The following is a 23611-nucleotide window of genomic DNA, read 5'->3' on the forward strand; positions in this document are numbered from 1 at the left end:
TTGGATAATGGATTAAAATAATTTCCCCATATATAAAATTTGTAAACATACATAAAAACCACTTACTATTTTCTTTATCCAGCAAAGTAAGGTTCCTGGTATAAAGAACATTTATTCGCCTACCACTGCTGGATGCAAAGGGAGAGAATCCATCTACAAAAGCCAAAAAATGGGAAAATGTTAAATGAATGATGCAGAATTGGTCATCCATGAGCCATTGGGCTTTTCTATAGTTACTATAAGTAGTTATAGAAGAATATTCTGATTATATATAAAGCAAAATCTGAATAGTAATATCTAAAACAGTGTTTTCCAAACAGTCTATCTCCAGCTGTTGCAAAACTACAACTCCCAGCATGCTGGGAGTTGTTGTTTTGCAACAGCTGGGAACACACAGTATGGATAACACTGATCTAAAGAATGGCAGCTGTGTGAGCAAATGTCAGATCCAGTTGGCGAACCCAGTAGTATTAAACCAGAGCCATATATTCTTGATTCCTTCTGCCGCACAGCATTACACTGAATACCAGATTGGCTGTATCCATGGGGTGTAAAAAATATAAAACAATTCCTTCTGTAACCCCAAAATAAAGCAGGAAGGAACAAAGAATGACAAACCTTCCCACTGCAGATTAAACTCATTGGTTAAGAGCTGCTCCTTCAGTATAAGACCTAGCGCAGCATGGCACAGCACCTCATTGGATGTTGCTTTCTTAGGAGGAAAGAGTTCTTTATAATGCTGGGGGATAAAATTAGTATGGACATCCCCTGCCTCAAATGCTGGGTGTCCAGACAGACTGAGAAGGAAATCGATATTGGTGCTCAGTCCAACAATCTAAAAAAAAAAACAAAAAAACAACAACAGTTGATACAGAAATCGAATTATTAGGAAAACAAGTGAATGACTGACAAGGATAAAACATTTACCGTATTTTTCTTTCTTCCCCAAAACTGGGGGAAAAAAGTTGGTGCGTCTTATACGGCGAATACACCCCTATCGCGGCGGTCCCTGCGGCCATCAACGGCCGGGACCTGTGGCTAATACAGGACATCACCGATCGCGATGATGCCCTGTATTAACCCTTCAGATGTGGCGATCAAAGCTGACCGCCGTGTCTGAAGGGAAAGTGACACTAACCCGGCTGTTCAGTCGGGCTGTTCGGGACCGCCGCGATTTCACCGCGGGGGTCCCGAACAGCCCGACTGAATAGCCGGTTTAGTGCTTCCAGGACACTGGGAGGGACCTTACCTGCCTCCTCGGTGTCTTCTCCGTTCAGGGATCCCCTGTATGGCCGGCGCTCTCCTTCCTCGTCATCACGTCGTCGCGTACGTGTGTCGGCGTGCGTAACAACGTGATGATGGCGACGGAGAGTGAGGATACCCGGCCGGCAGCAGAGACGTTCCAGAGCGACGGGGACACGGCGACAGCGATGGAGCGACATCCAGGGCAGCGGTGACGGGTCCGGAGCGGCGGGGACACATGAATATTACCTCTTATGCAGTGGTCTTCAATCTGCGGACCTCCAGATATTGCAAAACTACAACTCCCAGCATGCCCGGACAGCCAACGGCTGTCCGGGCATGCTGGGAGTTGTAGTTTTGCAACATCTGGAGGTCCGCAGGTTGAAGACCACTATTGGGTTCAAAATCTTAATTTTTTTAGATTTTGCACCTATAAATTGGGTGCGTCTTATACGCCGGTGCATCCTATAGGGCGAAAAATACGGTATATGACTCAATTTCTGAATTAAATTCAAAACATTATTTTCAACTGGATATGTAAAACTCTATCCATTAGTGTGTGTTGTATGTGGAGGTGCCAATCTTACAAAGAATACCCAACAAATGGCTTACAATAAGCTTCAACATATAAATCGGTAAAAATGTGACACAGTGAGTGGTGTCCATCTCACCCTCAACCCCTACTGCGTCCCGGACTGGTGTGGGGCAACACCAACAGCAAAGCACAATAAAGAAAGATTTAAATCCTTAGGAAAAAGGGATAAGTATCCTCCTTGAGGAGAGGCACCAATCCTGGTGTCTGGAGATTCAAAGGCCATTAGCACTCCACTGGGCATTCTGGTAAAAGGAATATGCAAAGCAGCTCATCACACCACATTCACAGGTAGCATTCCCTAAACATTCTCTTAGCTCCAGTTACAGAGTCTTAGAAACAGATTGGGATTTAATGCCAAGCCAAAATTCTCCCCAGAAGGGAAGAGGACCCATCTGCAAACAGTGCTGTTTCGTAGGGGGGTTGTCCCTAGTCAGTACAGAGCAGGGTGTTCTGGCTCAAGGAGGATACTTGTCCCTTTTGCCTAGGTGACAAATCTCTCACCAGCCAAGCCAGAACACCCTGCTCTGTCCTGACGAAGGACAACACCCCGAAAGAGCACCGTCTGCAGATGGGTCCTCTTCCCTTCTGGAGAGAATTCTGGCCGGGCATTAAATCCCAATCAGTTTCTGAGAGTTCGTAACTGGAACTAAAAGATGATGTTTAGGGAAGGATTAATTGAAGCACTGTAACCGTCACGCCCCCTCCCATAGACTTGCATTGAGGGGTGTGGCCATGACATCATGAGGGGCGTGGTAGACCCCCCCCCCCCAGTGCGAAAACAGCGTTCAGAACATTAACTTCCGAATGCTGGCCAGTGGAGTACCCCTTTAAAACTGCATCTGAGAAAGAAGACAATGGTGCTCTGCGGTTCTGACTAGTGTAAAGGTGCAACAGTCACCACTTCAAAAGCTCCTCTTGCAAATGGCCTTTATTGGAAAGGGACTAGAAATAGTCCATTACTAAAGCACATGAAACACACCTGGAATGGAGTTAGTTCCATTAAACAAACATTGACAAGTTGAATGCATTATAGTATGCTGTAAAACATTTACTTACATTGTATTGTTGCAAGCAAAACTTTAATTTTGCCAGTGCTGCCTGACGATCTTTTGCCCACACGACTAACTTGGCAATCATCGGATCGTAGTGTACAGAAACTTCATCGCCTTTCATGTATGAACACAGAAAACACCAGAACATTGAGGTTTAGGAATGGATAAAAGACACAGTGTATAAACTGTACAATGGGCAATATTTTTACTACTGACTGCTGTCTAGTTTTGTTTTTTATATGCATGTGTTTAAATTTGTCCTCATTCCACCAGCCGGAGAGTGTTACTGACCTGCTCTTGTCCACTTTGCTCTTTTTGTTTGTTCTTTTGGATTTTTTATGGACTTACAGCTCTTCTATTAGGTCTTGCGGGGTCTACGCTGCCACGTTTAATAGTGCTTGTCCCTGGTCTTGACCTGGTTTCAGTGTACATTTTAAGTATTAAGCCTTAACAGTGCTGGGTCCTAGTAATACCTTTGCAAGTATCATCTTATGCCGTATGCCAATGCAGGGTCTTGACCATAAGTATAGTCAGTAGATGACGCCTGTATGCTGCTTGACAGTGCAGAGTGCTCTCTTAAAGGAGAAATGCCGCGCAAAACTTATAACTCCTCCTGTGTCTTGGTTGCAAAAAACAAACTTTAACTCACCTTCCTAAGTTCCCCCGTTGCGCCGATATCCGCATCCAGTTCCTCCGGCGCTGCTCGGCTCCGTGCTTCTTAGGTTTGGAACATCGTCACACTGCGGTCAGCATATTGCCGGCCGCAGCGATGTCCCACCTCGGCCGGTGATAGGCTGAGCGCACTGTCATGTAAGGGGCCCGGTAAGCAGGGAGAAGGTGAGGCCTGAGTTCCTTACATGACAGTGCGAGGTGGGACATCGCTGTGGCCGGCGATACGCTGACTGCAGTGTGACGTTCCATGCCTAAGAAGCAGGGAGCTGAGCAGTGCCAGAGGAACGGGATGCAGATATCGGCGCAACGGGGGAACAGAGGAAGGTGAGTTAAAGTTTTTATTTATTTTTTATTTTTTGCAGCCCGGGCACAGGTTGAGTTAAAAGTTTTGCGCCGTATTTCTCCTTTAGTACTGGGACTGCTTCATGCCTGCTTCTACAGTATATCCAGTGCGAAGTTCTGGAAAATACAGAATGTGTCTCATGCATGCTTCTACAGTATATCCAGTGCGAAGTTCTGGAAAATACAGAATGTGCCTCATGCCCGCTTCTACAGTATATTCAGTGCGGGGTCCTGGTGAATACTCAAAATCACAGATACATCAAACAGTATGCTGACATCAGGTATGTTGCATGCTTTGGGGGGATTCTGTGGCTTTACAAACATTGGCGGTATATCAATAAGATTGCATTATCAAGTATATTGCATGCTTTGCAAGGCCCAGGCAGCAGTTTTGTTTCAACCTTAGAGAAAGCTGTTCTCTGAAGGCTTCTACGGCACATGTAACATGTTTCCTATGTGTGCTAACCTTGAGTTCTCTGTTATTGCCCAGCAGATTGCCAGGTCATTCTGACCAGAATTATTTACAACAGCCGCTGTTTTACTATAATATCCAACACGTGCATTATGCTATACTCCGTATTATTATACTACGTAGCACGTGCATTATACAGTATTACTATAATCCCTGACACGTACCTCACGTTATACTCTGTGTATATCTTGCAGTTGGTGGATCCAGCAATAGAATCATGGTGCACTGCATTCTCAGTCATGGAAGCTTACGTTCAGTGCAACACTGCGACATCACTTCAGCAGTACAGATAACACATCAGGCATTTGTGAATAATGTTGTTAGCATATAGTCTGCATAGAGCCTGTAATGCTTGTGAATACAAGCTATTGCTTTGTTGTCATTCATATGAACTACATAGAGCTTGTGGTGCTTGTAGCTATTGCTCCTTGTCGTCAGCTATATAGACTGGATGGAGCCTGTATTACTTGACTGGACAGAGCCTGTAAGGCCTGTAAACATATATTATTCCTCTGTTGTAAGCCATATAGAAAGCATAGAGGTGACAGACAATTTAGAAACCTTCTCTATGCTCATGACTACTGCTCTTGTCAGCTGTAAGTGTATGGTCGGCTCCTCTTCTAATAACGCTGCTGTATTCTCTACTGATCATGTGGAAATACTTCCATTATGTACAGAGCCCTGGATGCAGGGTTTCTTACTTTCGTTGCTGGACCTTGCACAAATGTAGTCTGCTCTAGTGTTCCCGCTATACCCCCTTTGCTATGATGTACTAATATGTATGTTTCTTTTACAGCAGTAAGGCCCTTCCAGTGGAGCCTCCTTGTAGAGAATACATAGGTCTAAGCATAGGCATAAAATATGTGACAGCAAACTACTCCCTGCATTTATAAACATTTGCTTATCGTTTATAGTCAAGCACAAAATAATAGGAACATTTAATAGGAATGCTTTTTTTTTTTCTTTGCAGGTCCTAGTACATCAAAATGCATAAGAAGTAGGGATCGACCGATTATCGGTTTGGCCATTACCTTGCCGATATGCCGATAATGACCCGCCCCCCCCTCCCCGGCCAGAAACCACCGCCGCCGCTGCCCCAATGCCTCCCCATCCCCGGTTGTATAATAACCTGTTCTCGGGGTCCGCGCTACTTCTGGCTCCTGCGGCGTCCTCCTCAACGCGACATACCCGTCAGTGCGCACAGTGACAGCTCAGGACGCTGCCAGAGCCAGAAGTAGTGGGGACCCCGGGAACAGGTAATTATAAAACCGGGGATGGGGGAGGCAATGGGGCAGCAGTGGTGGTTGGACTACGGAGGACTCCAGGACAGGCAGGGGGAGAGAAGCGGGCGGCGGCGGTCTCTGGCCCCGCAAAAGCCGCTGCAGTTCATGGATTTAAAGCGCCCGCTTTAAATCATTGATCTGTGGGGCCGGGGGGTTAAATAGCCGATAACTTATACCGGAATATCGGTATAAGTTATCGGCTATTGGCCTGAAATGTCACAGATTATCGGTATCGGCCCTAAAAAAATCGATATCGGTCGATCCCTAATAAGATGCGCTAAGTCTTCATCTTGTGATTCCTCTGTATTTACTACACATTTAAGCTATGGGAGAGGGTTCTTATTAGGTCAGCAATTATCTACATTCATTTCTTGATTTATTTTCTTAGTTGAGTGGTTCTAGGGTCAAATCTGGGGTCAAAATATCCCATTTGTGTTGCCTTCGTATTTGAGAAAAGCAAAATAAAGTTAAAAGAAGTTTTGTCGATGTTTTACTGTATTTAGCATTGATGGCCTGAGTATTGAGTGAATAGAACTGCAATTTAAAACAAAAATGGATGGTGCTGTGTAGGATACAGTAGTTCTGCTGATCAAGCAGTCCACACACTGATGCTTATCCTCACAATGGCCATAAACATTAAACCCTTTTAATACTTTTCTATAATGTAGTAAAATAAATAATAAACTATTCAAGAAAAAAAAATCACCTTGTCTAACTCCAGTCTCAATACGTGTAGAAATGTCTGCTGGTGGAGTAGAGAGATGGAGAAGTGGGCCGGCCCCTGGCATAAAGTTATTATTAGGATCTTCAGCATATATTCTAGCTTCAAACGCATGGCCATTCAGAGTGATTTCCTCCTGAGTCAGAGGGATTCTTTCTCCAGCAGCCACCTGCAAATGCAGTATTAATATTAAAATGTATGTAGACTAATTTTAGAGGTGTGAATATATTGTAGGTGTACCACACAATATTAAATCTGATTTTAATATTAGAAAGACACATGGTCCATGGGTACTGCATTGATCTATATGAGCCATCTAATAATGGCTCCTACAAGTCTCCTATGGGAATTAATAAAGTGTAAAAAAAACAAACAAAAAAAAACATGTATAAATTAACCCCTTCCATTTTTCAAATAAAAAAGCAAACAAAGAAAACAAAGAGACATAAACATATTTGGTATTTCCGTGTGTAATACCAAAAAGTGAATGGCATAAATGTAAAAAAATTCCCAACACCAGAATTGTGTTTTTTTTGATCACATCACATCCCAGAAAAAAATGGAATAAAAGCGATCAAAAAGTCTGATAAATACCAAAATGGTACCGATAAAAACTACAAATCATGGTGCAAAAAAGCCCCTAAACAGCCTTGTATACGAAAAGTTATAAGGGTCAGAAAATGGCAATTGAAAAAAAACATTCTTTTAAGGTTTATAATTTTTTTAAAGTAGAAAAACTTTTTTTTACGGGAAAAGGGGGGTGATTCAAACTTTTATTAGGGAAGGGGTTAAATCCCATTTATTAACTCTTATTATTTTTGCAATGTTATAGCCCCCAGGGGACTATAAAAATGCAGTACATATATTGCAGACAGTGATCAATACTATGCCATAGCATTGCATTGATCAGTGTTATCGGCGCTCCACTTCCACTGCTCCTGCCTGGAGGCAGGGATCAGTGAATCGACGATCTGACAACGAGGAGGCAGGTACAGCTGACCAGGACACCGCAGTTTCACCGAGGTGGTCCCGATCAGCCCGACTGAGCTGCCGCGAAGGTTTTACTTTCACTTTAGGTGCGACGATTAACTTTGATCGCCGCATCTGAAGGGTTAATACACCGCGATCGGTGATGTCCGGTATTAGCTGCAGGTCCTGGCCGTTGATAGCTGCCGGGAGGGACCCGATATGACGAAGGGTCACCGCGTGATCCCGCTTTATATCGTGGGATATTGCACAGGACGTAAATATATATATTATTCTATATGTTACACATCCACACTTTCCTTCGGTTGTAGGATACCATTGTGGCACTTTGTCTACTGCAGGCATCCCCCATTGTATGCATTTTATGCTGGGGATTGCCCTTAGCAATGGACCATAAGCGGGCTCATAGATTGCCTCCCTCCTCCCACTGTATGTGTGCTTAGTCACACTCGAGTGAACTGGGAGCAGGCTGTGAGTGGGACCTAATGCCGCTGTAATTGCCCACTTGCCCCTGTTATTGCCCATAGGGCACAGATAGGTTTAGTGTTAGATCCCGTGCCACTTGAGAAACCTTGGCGTTGGTGTGCAGGCTCAGGTATGTCCTTCATATAAGGATATACTGGCTAATGTCTCAATTTTATCATCCTTTTGAGGGTTAGTCATATGTTACTGTTTACATCTACCACAGTAGTGCAGCTAAATTTATGTTATATGTCCTGCGTCATTAAGGACACAGCCTGTTTTGATCATAAAGAGTACCTGTCACCAAAAGAAACTTTTAATATAGTGTTCCTTGTGTAATTAGCAAACACTTTCCCCACTTGCTTTTAAAATTATCCACATAAATATTTTTGAAATGTAAAATAGAAATATCGGCCACTAGGGCCCTGCTGCAATTAAAACAGTGAGTTTGGTCTCTTCCCGGCCTAGCAGGAGACCAAACTCCGGAAGTGCTTATCTATGCACAGAGCCTCACTGAAAGCTGCACAGACAAAGCTGTATAGACTGAAAGCTACACAAAGCCTCACTCAAAGCTGCACAGAGCCTGAGGTCTTCTATTCATCACAGCACTGCAACGATGTGAGGGCGGAAGTGGTCCCCCAGCAGGCTTCAGTCACCTCATGCCTGCTTGGAAATGCCTACTTTCTTCTGATGGGAGATTGTATGCGAAAAAGCAGAATGGTAAGATACAGAGCTTTTTAAACGGCGGGATGGGTGTTGGAGTAGTAAGGGAACTGAGTTAGTTTAGAAAAGTTAATTTGGTGACAGGTACTCCTTAAAGGAGATATGCAGCGCACAACAATTGCTTTTCCCATACAGCAGAAACAAGAGTTATATAACTTTCCCATATACTTGCATTTTCTTCACCGTTCATCTGTAATTCCTTCCTGAGCTGTGTACAGGAAGCTCAGTAGTTCTCCCAGCTAGTGTGACTTTCGAGCACATAGAGCTGCATTAGGCAGCCATATTAGACTCGGAACGTCACTACTTCCACAATGAACCAGGAGGGTTTTCTCCCTCCCGTCCCCCTCCTGCTCCAGTTTGATGATCCGCCCCTTATGAATATTCATTAGGCCATCCCTGATAGCCGCCCCCCCCAAGCCAGCTTGGAGAAACCCGATCCCCGCAGGCATTCTTTATGATGATATAGCAAGTACAGTGGTCTGCAATCTATGTGTCTCCAACAGTGGCAAAACTACTAATCCCAGCATGCCTGGACAGCATTTGGCAGACTACAGTTTGCATTATACTTCCATAAAGAAAATACCAGTGGGGGATCGGGTTATTAGGAGCCGATCCCTATACATATGCCGATCCTAACCCCCCACCGGCGTACATGCCGGCGGGGATCGGTTATCAACTTCCCCCCACCCATCATCATCTTCCACATCCGCATGTCATCTATTTCCCCCCCCCCCCCCCACACCAAAGGTGGTCCATGGTGGTTGTAGTAACACCACAGCGCTGAGGGATGGCCAAGAATGCCTCCTGCACATCCCTTGGCTGCGGGAGTCTGTTGCACTGCTTGTACTACAACTTCCATGATGGGAGTTGTAGTACCAGTTCACAGGGACAACTCCCATCTTTTACAGATATAATTTGCCTGTCTGGAAATGATGGGAGTTGTAGTTTAGCAACAGCTGGGGGATGTCCCTCTGTGCTGGTACTACTACTACTACTACAAGCGCTGCTGTTACTACTATTCCCATAATGGGAGTAGTAGTACCAGCACAGATAGACAACCACCAGCTGTTGCTGAACTACAACTCCCATTATTTCTAGACAGACAAATGATATCTGGAAATGATGGAGGTTGTAGTGTGAGAACAGCGAGCCTCCAGCTGATGCTAAACTACAACTCCCATCATTTCCAGAAAGCCAAAGGCTGTCTGGGAATAATAGGGGCTGAAGTTTAGCAACATCTGGAGGCTCCCTGTTTGGAACCACAGTTTTTATAGGCGTTCTCGCCAGGGAAGAGCGCCCAAAATATACTAACCTTTGTTTTGTGTTTTTGTTTTCTTCTCATTTCAGATATGTGTATGCGGAGGACTTCTTTGGATTCGGTGGACTACGTCGATGACAAGCGTTTTTTAAAATCTTTTAAATGGTTAACTAGGGCTTGTCGTGGAGTGTTTTTGGAATTAAACATTTTTAAAACATGTTGTTTTTTTTTTAACAGGCTTAGTAGTGGAAGCTGCTTTGGGCCTGTTGGTACCGGCTCTTCCCGTCACCCCTGGGTACTGGGGTAATAATTGGGGGGTTATCGCTAGCTGGTTTTGGGGCTAACGCTAAGCCCCGGCTTAGTAATGGATTCCATCTATAAGAAAGCTTCCACTACTAAGCCTGTAAAATAAATAAATAAAACACAACACATGTTTTAAAACATTTTAATTCCAAAAACACTCCCCCTCAAGCTCTCTTTAATTATTTTATTTAAAAAAAAACACTGGTCATTGACGTAGTCCCAAATCCGTAGTAGTCCTCCGCATTCACACATATCAAAAGAGAAGAAACGAAAAACATAAAAAATGGATTATTACAATTTGGGATCTCCCTCCTGGGGAGGACACCCATAAAGCAGTGTCTTCCCAAACAGCGAGCCTCCAGGTGTTGCGAATCTACAACCCCCATCATTCCCAGAGAGCCTTTGGCTGGTGAAAAAAAAAATGTGGAAAGAAAGGTGATATTAATGTTATTACATGTTTAAACAAGCGTTTTTATGGTTATTACTATTTGTTTTTAACATGCACAGAAATTTCAATCACTGTATCAAATGACAACATGGTGGTTGTCCTTATGTATTGCACGTTATTATATTAGCACTGTTTGATTATTTGTAGTTTTGTATTTCATATTGATTATATTTTACACTGATTTGTATTGCTTGTTAATTGAATACCACATATATACCACTTTGTTCAGTCACTCTGTATGCTTGAAAAAGGCTGCATTGGCAGCAGAAATGTTGCATCTGTATTTTCTGATGGATTAAAGCTACCACAATTTTTTTTCATTGCCTTGATTGCTGCAACCATTTTTTTTTTTTTGCTTCTACCTTTGAGACCAGTGACCAAGGTCTTTTGCTGCTTGCACCAGGACTTTATATTAGGTGTGCTGTCCTCCACTATACATTTTTCTATATACATCTTGCACTTTTTTTTTCTCCACTGTGACTTTAGAGTAGACAAGAGGAGGTGGGGTTACAAAGTGCCATTCTGAAGTGATTTATTGTTTGTTGCTTATGTACACCAAATTTATCAACCCCCTGGTATAGTATGATAAATCTGTCACGCACAGCCAAAGCAAAAAAAAAAAAAAAATGACTTCTAAACTCACAACAATGATAAATCTCCATCATAGTGTTTCCCAAACTGTGTCTCCAGCAGAGGCGAAACTACAATTCTCAGCATGCCTGGACAGTCTTTTCCTGTCCAGGCATGCTGGGAGTTGTAGCTTTGCAACAGCTGGAGGCACCTTGTTGGGAAACACTGTTGTAGTCTGAAATCCACTTGCTGTCCCATCAGAAGCTTAAATTATTGTTCTGCTTCCCCCAACTGCTTTACACTGCAGCTCTTCATCATCACATCATAGATAGGCCCTTTTCACACTGCCCTTGTGCTCAGTTGCTAATGGCAGTTTTTTTTTTTTTTGTTTGTCGGGCAACAACGTGTCCCGACAGATCCCATTGACTATAATGGGGTCCGTCGGGCGCCATTATTTTTGGCGGCGAATAGCGGAAGAAAAATACGGCTATTGCAGTAATATTTCTCTGCTATTCTCCTAAAGGACGTCACACTGCTGTGTTATAACAGCAGTGTGAAAGTAGCATTAGACTCTAATAGACAATGGAGCTAAGCTACACTCGCAAACCGCAACTTTCAGTGTGATGCCCCTTAGGAGAAATATTACTGCATTATATATGCAATGGGATCTGTCAATGGGATCCGTCGGGACACGTTCTTGCCCGAAAAATCCCCTCAAGATTTTAACCCTATTTCTCCCGAGTATGGAAATATCCCATATGTGGACATAAAGTGCTCTGCAAGCGAACAACATGGCTCAGGAGGGAAGGTGCGCCATTGGGCTTTTGGAGAGAGAACTTGACTCCATTTTGGTAACTTCACCTCTCAAGGAATGTAGTAAAATGCTGGTGTAACCTCAATTTTTCATTTTCACAAGGGGTTAAAGGAGAAAAAGCCACCCAAAATGTGTTACCTGTTTTCTCCCGAGCATAAAAGTACCCCATAAGTGGATATACAGGAGAGATTTATCAAAACCTGTCCAGAGGAAAAGTTGCTCAGTTGCCCATAGCAACCTGATTGATCAGATTGCTTCTTTCATTTTTGAAAAGGTATCTAAAAAATGAAAGAAGTGATCTGATTGGTTACTATTGGTTGTGCAACTCAGCAACTTTTCCTCTGGACAAGTTTTGATAAATCTTCCCCATAGTGCTGTGCGGGCGCACGGCAAAGCTCAGAACGGAAGAAGCGCCATTTGGCTTTTGGAGAGGGTATTTGGCTGAAGGCGGTTTTAGGGCATTGTCGTAGAACAGCAAAAAAAAAAAACACATGTGACACCATTTTGGAAACCACATCCCCTCAAGGAATGTAATAAGGAGTACATTGAGCATATACACCCACAGGTGCTTGACACAATTTTATAAAAGTGGGCCGTGAAAATTAAAAATTCTAATTTTTAGACTAAAATTCTGGTGTAACCCCAAATTTTAAATTTTCACAATGTGTTGCCCAATTTCTTCCAAGTATAAAATTACCCCATATGTGGGCGTAAAGTGCTGTATGGGAACATGGCAGGGCTCAAGTTAAGAAGCGCCAATTGGCTTTTAGAGAGAGGATTTGGGCTGGAAAAGAAGTTGGAGGCCATGTCGCATTTACAAATCCCCCATGGTTCCCGGACAGTGGAAACCCCCCTCATGTGAACGCATTTTGGAAACTAAACCCCTCAAGGATTGTAACAAGTGGTGCAGTGCTGACAGATTTTTGGTGCAGTGGTCTGTGAAAATGAAAAATTTAATTTTTCATATTCACAACCCAATGTTCCAAAATTCTGTTAGGCACCTGTGGGGTGTATATGCTGTTGTTGTTATATTACTTTAGGGGTGTAGTTTCCAAAATGGGGTCACATGTGGGTGTGGGAACCTCTGCAACGATCAACCACTCCTGTGCAAATCACCTATTTAGGCCTCAAATGTACATGGTGCTCTCTCACTCCTGTGCCAAGTTGTGCACCCACAGAGCAATTTATGTCCACATATGGGGTATTTCTGTATTAGAGAGAAATTGCGTTTCTTATTTTGGGGGCTTTTCTCCTTTTACCACTTGTGAAAATGAAAAATATGGGACAACACCAGCAGGTTAGTGTAAAAAAAAAAAAAAAAGTCTCCCAATTTTTTAATTTTCACAAGTGTTAAAAGGAGAAAAGCCCCCCAAAATAAGAAACCCATTTTCTCCCAACTACAGAAATACCCCATATGTGGACATAACCTCTTGCCTTGAAATACGACACGGCTCCGCCTTGAAAGAGCTCCATGCGCATTTGAGGCCTATATTAGTGATCTGGCTGACCGTTGCATAGATTGTGAGGGTCTTGCACGGAGAGGGCGTGCCAGCGGCGCATCCTGCTCACATACAACTTTAGGCCTGACTTGCGATGCGTAAAGTTGCAGAAATATACCCCTCCTCTATAGGTGGTGTATATTTCTGCACCCGGCGCAAGGGCAGCCAGGAAGCTGATGGACCGTTGCATTGATGGGGGTCCATCTATTGGGGCTAGCCATAAAAATAAAAAAATATGAGGTGCTGGGCCACAAACTGTTGGGAGGACAAGTTTGTTTGAGCCACCATTAAATTGACAATGTCCTCACTGAAATAAAAAAACGCAAAGCCCATTTCAGTGAGGACTTTTGTGGGTGCCATAAGCGACTTTTCTGAGCTGTGTGACCGAACGCAACTCCCCCCCCAAAAAAAAGTGACGCCGCTGCCTGTGTTCCCCTGCTCTGCCTGGACTACCCTGGGTGAGCAGAGCGGGGGAACTTATCTTTAACTGCCCCCGATCTGTGATTGGTCGGTCTGTCGCTCCTGACCAACCAATCGCAGGGATAAGAGGGGTGCCACCCCTGCCACCTCACTCCTATCCTTCAGGGTGATTGGTGCTGTCTCGTACAGCACCAATCACCCTTATTTTCCGGGCCATCAGGTCACCAGAGACCTGATTGGCCCAGAAATGCTATGATTCACCGGTCAGAATTCACCAGCTAATCACCGTGATCGATAACCAGGGGGTTCTCAGGACCCCTCTGGGCAATATGGCGGGGTTGCTACTGTTCGATAACAGCCATCCTGGCCCGACCACCGCGTCCGGAGACGTGGTGATCTTGGAACCTCGTGCCGTAAATGTATGGCACATGTACTTAAGGGGTTAATCTTGGGGCAGTTGTAAACAAAAGGAACAATACTGTAAGCCAGTACAATGCATAAACAGCAATGATACTGTATTTTCTCCATAAGAAAACAAGAGCCTCACCTGCAGTTGCCACTCTACAAGGTCAGTACCAGTGATCATCTCCGTGACAGGGTGCTCCACTTGCAGCCGTGTGTTCATTTCCATGAAGTAAAAATTGTGTTCTGAATCCATAATAAATTCCACTGTTCCTAAAAACATAATTTGAAGGCAAATGTAATAAAAAAAAACTGTCTGTCAAGGATCTTTTTCAACTCTAGATGCCATTAACACTATTCCTAAAGTTATTGCCTTCCATATAATGTTCAAGCTACTCATAAAAGAAGGGATTAAACAAACTGATCAAGGTATCATTTTTTATGTTAGTTTTCTGTTTATAAAGCTCACAAACATTCTTTGTATCATACGAACGTAGGGAAATCTTTTCGAGAAGACCACACACAATTGCATTGAAAAGTAGTCTTCTCAAAGAAAATGTCCCCTATGTATAATGTATGGTGGACTGAAAGTCCTTTGCACAAAATCTGGACTGGAAAAGTCTTCTCAATGAGGTGGTCTATTGGAAAAGTTTCACTTTATTAAAATCAATGTAGTGTTCCATGGTCAATTGCAAACCCTTGCCAAAATAAGAATTGCCCTTGACCTATTTCCCAACATTCCAAGCAAGGACCGGAAAGGGTATCTTTACTCTTTATCTGCCTAGGCCCAACTCAAGCATTCCCCGTAACTTGAAATCTAGGTTTGGTTCCCGCCACACTAACAGTGAAATGCATATGAATGAGTTGTCTAGCAGTGGGATTTCATCACTACTTCTCAGGCACTGATCACCTCCAGAGATTGGTGGGGTGGGGGGGAGGGGGGGGGGGGGGGACCTTTACACTGATTTTGCTCTGAAGTGCAAATTGTGTTCTGTAAAGATATTTGTTCAATTATTTTGGTGCAGGAACCACGACAAATACGTGAAACAAATATGCCTGATCTAAAGATAGCTAATTAAGGCTCAGTGCCTAGGGCAGAACAAACTCTGATTCTTGGGGAGATACCATCAATGTTGAAAACTATAGATACCATTTATGACATATACCTATAGACACCATTTATGACTTATACCTATAGACACCATTTATGACATATACCTATAGATACCATTTATGACATATACCTATAGACACCATTTATGACATATACCTATAGACACCATTTATGACTTATACCTATAGACACCATTTATGACATATACCTATAGACACCATTTATGACTTATACCTATAGACACCATTTATGACTTATACCTATAGACACCATTTATGACATATACCTATAGATACCATTTATGACATATACCTATAGACACCATTTATGACATACCTATAGACACCGTTTATGACATATACCTATATAGACACCATTTATGACATATACCTATAGACACCATTTATGACATATACCTATAGACACCATTTATGACATATACCTATAGACACCATTTATGACATATACCTATAGACACCATTTATGACATATACCTATAGACACCATTTATGACATATACCTATAGATACCATTTATGACATATTCCTATAGGGGGGTATTTATCAATTTTGCCTGTTGACTGTTTCTTTTTACCCTTTTTTTTTTTTACTTTGGTTTTCGTGGACATGCACCAAATTTATCATTTGGTGCAAGTTGTTAGTAATTTTGGCTCAAATGTTGAAATCAGCTGTTCACAGCGTCTTTTACACAGAACTTACCACCACAGAGGACGGCGTATTTTACCCTGTAGAGCAGCCATTTCGGAGTCCCTCCTGCAGTATATCAGCAAGCGACGTGAGTTATTTTCTTTTGTGGGGTTTATAGCCACCATGTGAAATGGATTTTATTTTCAACTTGGGTAGTTTTAATTTTTTTGTTACTTTAGTGCAGTGGTCTTCAACCTGCGGACCGCCAGATGTTGCAAAACTACAATTCCCAGCATGCCCGGACAGCCGTTGGCTGTCTGGACAGCTGGGAGTTGTAGTTTTGCAATATCCGGAGGTCTGCAGGTTGGAGACCACTGCTTTAGTGTTTACCTTTCCTGAACCTGTGTGGCCATGTCCAATGCTGGCTCAACGGAGGGTGAAGGTTCCTCAGAGACAACTATGTCGCAGGATAGTATTGAGCAGCCCTGGAGGCGTCGCTGCTTTCACAAAAAAAAAAAAAATGTTTATGTATTTTGACGCCTTTACATTTTCTGACAATGCTTAGTGTGTTTTCCATGTGCAAAATTTCTTGGAGGGGATTTGCGCCAAAAAAAACGGGATTTGCGCCAAAAATCAATTGGCACAAATGATGAATTACTGACTAAAGTTAAAATCACACTCAGGACCGTGTGATTTTGAGAAAGTTGTAAAAATGACAGTGGAGAAGATGCACCAAACTTTGGCGCAAAAAGACACTTGCGCCAAAGTTACGTGAAAAAAAACACATAATTCCTTTGATAAATACCCCCCATAGATACCATTTATGACATATACCTATAGATACCCTTTATGACATATACCTAGAGATACACATCTGTTGGCAGCATTATAACATAAAACATACCTGCGCCCACATAGTTAACTGCTTTTGCAGCTTTCACAGCGGCTTCCCCAAGTTTTCTCCTCACCTCAGGGCTAATTCCAGGCTAGAAAGATGTATATTTATACAAATTAATTTTGGTCAATGGCAGGGATTATACAATCTCTCTGGGGGAGATTTATCAAAACCTGTGCAGAGGAAAAGTTGCCCAGTTGCCCATAGCAACCAATCAGATCGCTTCTTTCATTTTAAAAAGGGCCTGTGCAAAATGAAAGAAGCGATCTGATTGGTTGCTATGGGCAACTGGTCAACTTTACCTCTGCACAGGTTTTGATAAATCTCCCCCTCTGTGCCTACACACAAGAACTGTTTTAAGAACAAAAACCTCCAATATTTGGCAATGCTCAAAGCCAGAGAGTATTCTGAGATCAAGTTTTTATTACTGTCATGGCACGATTTATCATGTATCCATTTTCCCTGATGGAAAATAACAATATGGCGGATTAGAACTGAAGAAGTTTGTATTATGATGCATCAAATTTATTAAGAGGAGATGTAAACCTCTAAATAACTTTGGCACATCTTCCACTGTCTTTAAGCTAGTGGAAGTGCAAACTATGCCCAGATTTACTAAACTGCCTGAGGACAGAAACTGACCAATCACAGCTCAGCTTTCACTTTACCAGAGCTTGTTAGGATGTGAAAGCTAAGCTGTGATTGGCTGCTGTGGGATAATCTCTCTAGGTTTTCTTGCACCATTTTCTGGCCTAAAACTGTGCGGTACCATGATTGGCTAAGGCCCCTCAATTCAAGCCGCTCCCTCCCTTCTCTTGCCACTAGTGACATTGGTAAAAAGGTGAGAAAAGTCACAAATTATAGCACAACTATGGCATGCATCATAATTAGCAACTTTTGTACTTTAAATATGAAACCAAAAGAAAAAGAAACCACTTGAGAACGGACCATGTATAAACTAAAATGAGTTTTATTGAGAATAATATCAAGACATATAATGATTACACACACAGCGTGGACAAACAAAAAGTGGGAACCAGGGAGCAGGGGGAGATAAAAAGAAAGTAACAATAATATATATAGTGTCCAAGTGTGCTGAACAATTTAAAATGCCAGCAACGTGCCATAAGTAAATAGGACCAATATCTTAAAAACGCACACAAAACGGATCACAGAGAAAACCAGATATAATAGTGGCATAAAACAGTGAGACTCCCTCCGCTCCCCAGTTACCCACCAGACCTCCAACGCGTGGTAACTGGGGAGCGGAGGGAGTCTCACTGTTTTATGCCACTATTATATCTGGTTTTCTCTGTGATCCGTTTTGTGTGCGTTTTTAAGATATTGGTCCTATTTACTTATGGCACGTTGCTGGCATTTTAAATTGTTCAGCACACTTGGACACTATATATATTATTGTTACTTTCTTTTTATCTCCCCCTGCTCCCTGGTTCCCACTTTTTGTTTGTCCACGCTGTGTGTGTAATCATTATATGTCTTGATATTATTCTCAATAAAACTCATTTTAGTTTATACATGGTCCGTTCTCAAGTGGTTTCTTTTTCTTTTGGTTTCATATTTAGAGTATTTACCACAGGACCCTATACATCTATGAGCATATCTCCTCCCCCTTTTTTGGTGTTTTAACTTTTGTACTTTGTAAAAACAACGCAAGTGCTATTATAAATTGCCCAAATGACTTATGCTTTGCTGTTTTGCCCAGTAGAAAAAATGTGTCACCAGAAAATATTTTTCAATTTTTTTTTTTCATGTTAAACATTTTTTAAGAATTTTTGGTGATCTATATACGGTAATAAAATAATCCTGAAATCAGGCCTTTTTCATTTTGGCCACAATGCCTAATAAAAGGCTGACATTTCTGTTCTGTAGAGATCACTTTTAGGGTAGGGTCAAACCTAACGGATCCGCAGCGTATTTCACGCTATGGATCTGCCGGTGACCCGACCCATTTTGTACCTCGCATGTGCAGTGTACTCAGACATCGCAGCTGCTCCGCGATGTCCGAGTGGACTCGGCGACTCGCAGGCCCCCTGTGTGGCTGCTCAGCGGCGGATTGTAATGGTGGGCAAAGAGGAGGGGGAAGGTGGGGGGGGGAGAGTGTAGTAAAATAGAACATGCTTTAGTATCTGGCTCTAATTGTTAAATATATAGGTCATATATTCACTTTAAATTAAAGGGAATATGTCAGTTCTGTTTGCTGCTAAAAGGAAAGGGGAAAGCGCTCCATAGAATAGTATTGTTTGTACCCATGGGGTGAGTTTAGAATGTAAATGTATTGCTCACCCTGGATGGTTGTGTAGGTACATACACAACAATGCAAAGAGGCGTGTACGGTAGATCGTCTGCTGCCCTCCGGGTTGAGTATAGCAATAGGATCTTTTGGCTTCAGAGGAACCCGGTTCTCCGCGATGGACAACCAAACAGGTATGTAGATTCAAGGTAAGTTTATTGACCAGAATGCAACGCGTTTCACTGCGCATGCGCAGATTCTTCAGGCATGACAACAGGGGATACACAGCTAGTTTAAATAGGTAAGATTTAACCCTTTACATATCATTACTGCACATAAGAAATGCACAATTACATACACCTGACTGTGTTCCTACCTGCATTGTGAATAGTAACCAAAGGTCCCATAAAACTGGAGCCTGTCACCCCCCAATGCAAGGTTTACAACATAAGAGTCTTATAATAAATATTAAAATATTTAAACTAGCTGTGTATCCCCTGTTGTCATGCCTAAAGAAGCTGCGCATGCGCAGCGAAACGCGTTGCATTCTGGTCAATAAACTTACCTTGAATCTACATACCTGTCTGGTCATTCAGCACCGAGAACCGGGTTCCTCTGAAGCCAAAAGATCCAATTGCTGTTTGCTGCTAAGGCTGCTTTCACACTATAAAAATTAATCTGTTACAAACATCCGTCAGAAAACCCTTGTAAACGGACGCTAAACAATTCCATTCAAGTCTATGGGATTTTTTTTTACTACCCATTATGAACAGTTATAGCCCGTCATGAATAACAGCCGTTAGTTAGTTAGTGACGGGAGAAATAACGGGACAAGAACCAATTTTTCTTCCGTCACAAGAAACGGGTAAATTAACGGCCGTTATTTTTAACATTGAAGTCTATGGCTGACGGATGAGCCTTTATGTCATCCGTTTGCACCTGGTTTACAATATCCGTTATTACTTCTGAGCATGCTCAGAAGAGGTGACATCAGCAGACTCCTGCAGTGCTGAAGGAATACTACTACTCCCATTATGGAACAGACTTGTTTCCATGATGGTAGTAGTAATTCCCTGGATGCGGTAGTCTGCAGACAGCTGGGGAGGCTACATTAGTGTTTGTACTACCCCCATCATGGAGTCTGTTCCATGATGGGGGGTTCTAGTACAGGGGCTGAGGGATTGATCACACCGGGTTTCACTTCTGAGACCCGATGCAATCCGAAATTATTAAGCAGGGGAGCGGGCGGCATGGTCCGCAACCCTGCGATGTATCAGTGTGTTTTAACTTTCATTTTTGAATCCCCCGCGTGAGCCCTGAATGGTCAGTACTGAGGAGCCAATCAGGGCTCTCAGAGGGAGATTTAAAAATGAACATTGGGAGTAGCGGGGGGCCATATCTATATACACACATATATATATATATATATATATATATATATATATATATACACATATACATACACCACCCGCCGTCGCATTAACGCTGGCACGTTTGCTGGCACTATGTGCTGCTAATAGAAGTACTCTTCATTCATGGTGTTGCAGGGGTATATGTATATAGCAGCACTGGGGGGTGCAGACATATAGCGTTATCTGCCCCCCACAGTGCTTCTATATACATATACATATGGGGGGTATATATTTATTAATGCGCTGCAGGGGGCATATTATAAATGCGCTATGTTTGCCCCCCCCCCCCCCCTGCAGCACTATATATCTTTCCCCCCAAAGCACTTTTAATATAGATATGGCCCCCTGCTACTCCCAATGTTCATTTTTATATCCCCGTTGAGAGCCCTGAATGGCTCCTCGGTACTGACCATTCAGGTCTCCCCGCGGGGGATTCAAAAATGAAAGTTAAAACACACTGATACATCGCAGGGTTGCAGAGCTTGCCGCCCGCTCCCCTGCTTAATAACTTTGGATCGCATCAGGTCTCAGAAGTGAGACCCGATGCGATCAATCCCTCAGCCCCTGTACTACAATCCCCATCATGGAACAGACTCTGTTCCATGATGGGGGTAGTAGTACAAACACTAATGTAGCCTCCCCAGCTGTCTGCAGACTCTCGCAGCCAGGGAATTACTACTCCCATCATGGAAACAAGTCTGTTCCATGATGGGAATAGTAGTAGTCCTGGTTGTGGGAGTCTGTAGGCAGAGGCCATACATGAGGGATGATATGACGGGTCTTAACGGATAAATATTTATTCATCAGTTAGCACCTGTTATTTCATCTGTTATTATACATCCGTTTTCACACAGAAAACGGATGTATAATAACGGATGATTGCTCATAGTGTGAAAGCAGCCTAAGAGCTGCAGAAACGACTGGATAGCCATTAGGGGATAAAAGCAGATTGTATCTTTCCGGAGCTAAGGGTGCTTGCAAAGCTTATAAAATTACCTTTTTTTTTATTTCTCAGCAAAATCTCAAGGAGGCAACACTGAGCTGCTCAAGTTCCACAACCTGACACACCCCTACTTGCTCGCCCTCAGCTCCAGGTCTGCTTGACTGATGTGTAGAGCCCTTTGTCAGTCAAAATGAGTCTGGAAGGTGAGGGCGAGCAAGGAAGTCAGCCAACCCATACTAGTTGAGCAGTTCAGATGTGCCTCCTTGACACCAGGCTGACAAATAAAAAGGAATTTGGCAACAACCATCAGTTCCAGGAAAGGTAGTTTTCTTGTATACCCTAACAGCCATCCAACAGTGTCTGCAGCTATTAGCAGCAAATACAGGTGACAGATTCCCGTTAAGAAATTATGTTTGTTTATAGAACTTGTCATCTCTGACAGTATTAGAACGGCAGGCTTACCCCAGGCGCCTCCTCAATGATTTTTTGGTGTCTTCTTTGTACACTACAGTCTCGCTCAAATAAATAGACTGCATTTCCATGTTGGTCACCAAACACTTGAACCTCTACATGTCTGGTACAAAAAAGATAAAACAGTTTCAGATTAAAAAGGTTTTTAGGTACAATTAGGGAAATTATATCCACAATAACACAATGTATTCATAGTCTAAAAAATAAACTTTAGTTTTTGCTCATACAGTTGGTGTTCGTTCATACTTTGCTTTAGTACACGTGCTTCTAAAAAACATCTATAAAGTGCAGTATATTTACACTATCCATCAGATTTTATGGTGCAATGTTTATAGCATTTATTAAATGTCGCTAAATGTCCCAAGTGACTCTCATGTCTTTGAGACAGGTCCTACCAGATTGCCTCATTTAACCCTTTCCAAAGTTTGATAGAAACACTTAACATTCCTAACAACCTTTGCAAGATGGGGACATTGTTTCCCTCCCAATCTACACTCATGGAATCAGAAGTCATAAGTACGGTATGTAAATCTATTGTGGTGAGCTGTAACAATAACAAGGGGGAGAATTATTTCATTTGTAGGTAGTCTACCACCAGGTTTGACTCCAATAAAGTAGGATAGCTAAATAGGGCAATTTATTGTGTAACGAACACTACCCTTATTAACTTGATCTGCCGCTCAGTAGTCCAGTAAAATGCCTTTTATTTAATAAGCAAATTATGTTTTAGGTGCACTAAGGGCATAACTCTAACTTTCGGTGCACAGCTATGCCTGCCAATTTCCTGCTATAGCTAAGGCTGATAAAGAAGACTGTGTCAGCCCTCAGCTGTGACATAACATACTCTTGCGCAGTACCTCTGCCATCACGGCGGTCCTAACATGTTACTGCACAAGTGTGGGATTAGGCTTTGGCAACTTCTTCCTTTAAAGGACATCTGCAGCGTTATAACACTTATCCCCTATCCACAGGATTAGTGAGAGCGCTAATGCACGTAGCGTCGACCTAGAGAGGTCAACGCTACGCCCCCTCCTCCCCATAAAGTTCTATGGGAGAGGCGGGGACGCACGAACACTGCCTCCCCGCCTCTCCCATAGAGCTACATGGAGGAGGTGTGTCGGCCGGCACACCTCCTGCACGGGAGAGCCGAAGCAGAGCGGTTGGACCCCCCGCGATCAAACACTTATCCCCTATCCTGTGGATAGGGGATCAGTTGTTTTCGGCCACAGATGGCCTTTAAGTAATGTCATTACCTTGGATTGTCCACAAATTTTTCAATCAACATAACATCATCATTGAAGGACTTTCTTGCTTCTCTTCGAGCTGACTCCAACTGATCCAAAAACTCTGCCTCAGACCGCGCGATTCTCATACCCTAGATTGTAACAATACAGTATCACTTTAGTTTTGTCAATAGAATAATAAAGGATTAAGCAGTGGATCTTATTTTCCTGCACAGCTAAAAAATACAATATTACCAATTAATTAAAGTTTATTGTCAGCTTAAATATAAGGCTTTACTGTAGATTAAACAGGATATAATAAGTCAGTTTGGGAAACAACATAAAGTTTTATTCGTGTCATGTATAAACCTGTGCCTTTATTTACTGAAT

The 23611-nt window shown here is 42.7% G+C and overlaps 1 protein-coding gene across 1 annotated transcript in view; it reads right to left on the reverse strand.

Moving 5' to 3' along the window:
- MCCC1 (methylcrotonyl-CoA carboxylase subunit 1) overlaps positions 1–23611 on the reverse strand; it is a gene marked incomplete in the record, with an annotated part of 49647 nt that overhangs the window by 22893 nt on the left and 3143 nt on the right. Inside the window, 8 exon segments of the mRNA XM_056565296.1 lie at positions 67–153; positions 619–835; positions 2894–3003; positions 6365–6548; positions 14411–14538; positions 16931–17012; positions 21990–22101; positions 23252–23373. Of these exon segments, the coding sequence (XP_056421271.1) occupies positions 67–153; positions 619–835; positions 2894–3003; positions 6365–6548; positions 14411–14538; positions 16931–17012; positions 21990–22101; positions 23252–23373 (1042 nt within the window).

The sequence above is a fragment of the Hyla sarda genome, chromosome 3 (assembly GCF_029499605.1).
Source record: "Hyla sarda isolate aHylSar1 chromosome 3, aHylSar1.hap1, whole genome shotgun sequence".
NCBI lineage: Eukaryota > Metazoa > Chordata > Amphibia > Anura > Hylidae > Hyla > Hyla sarda.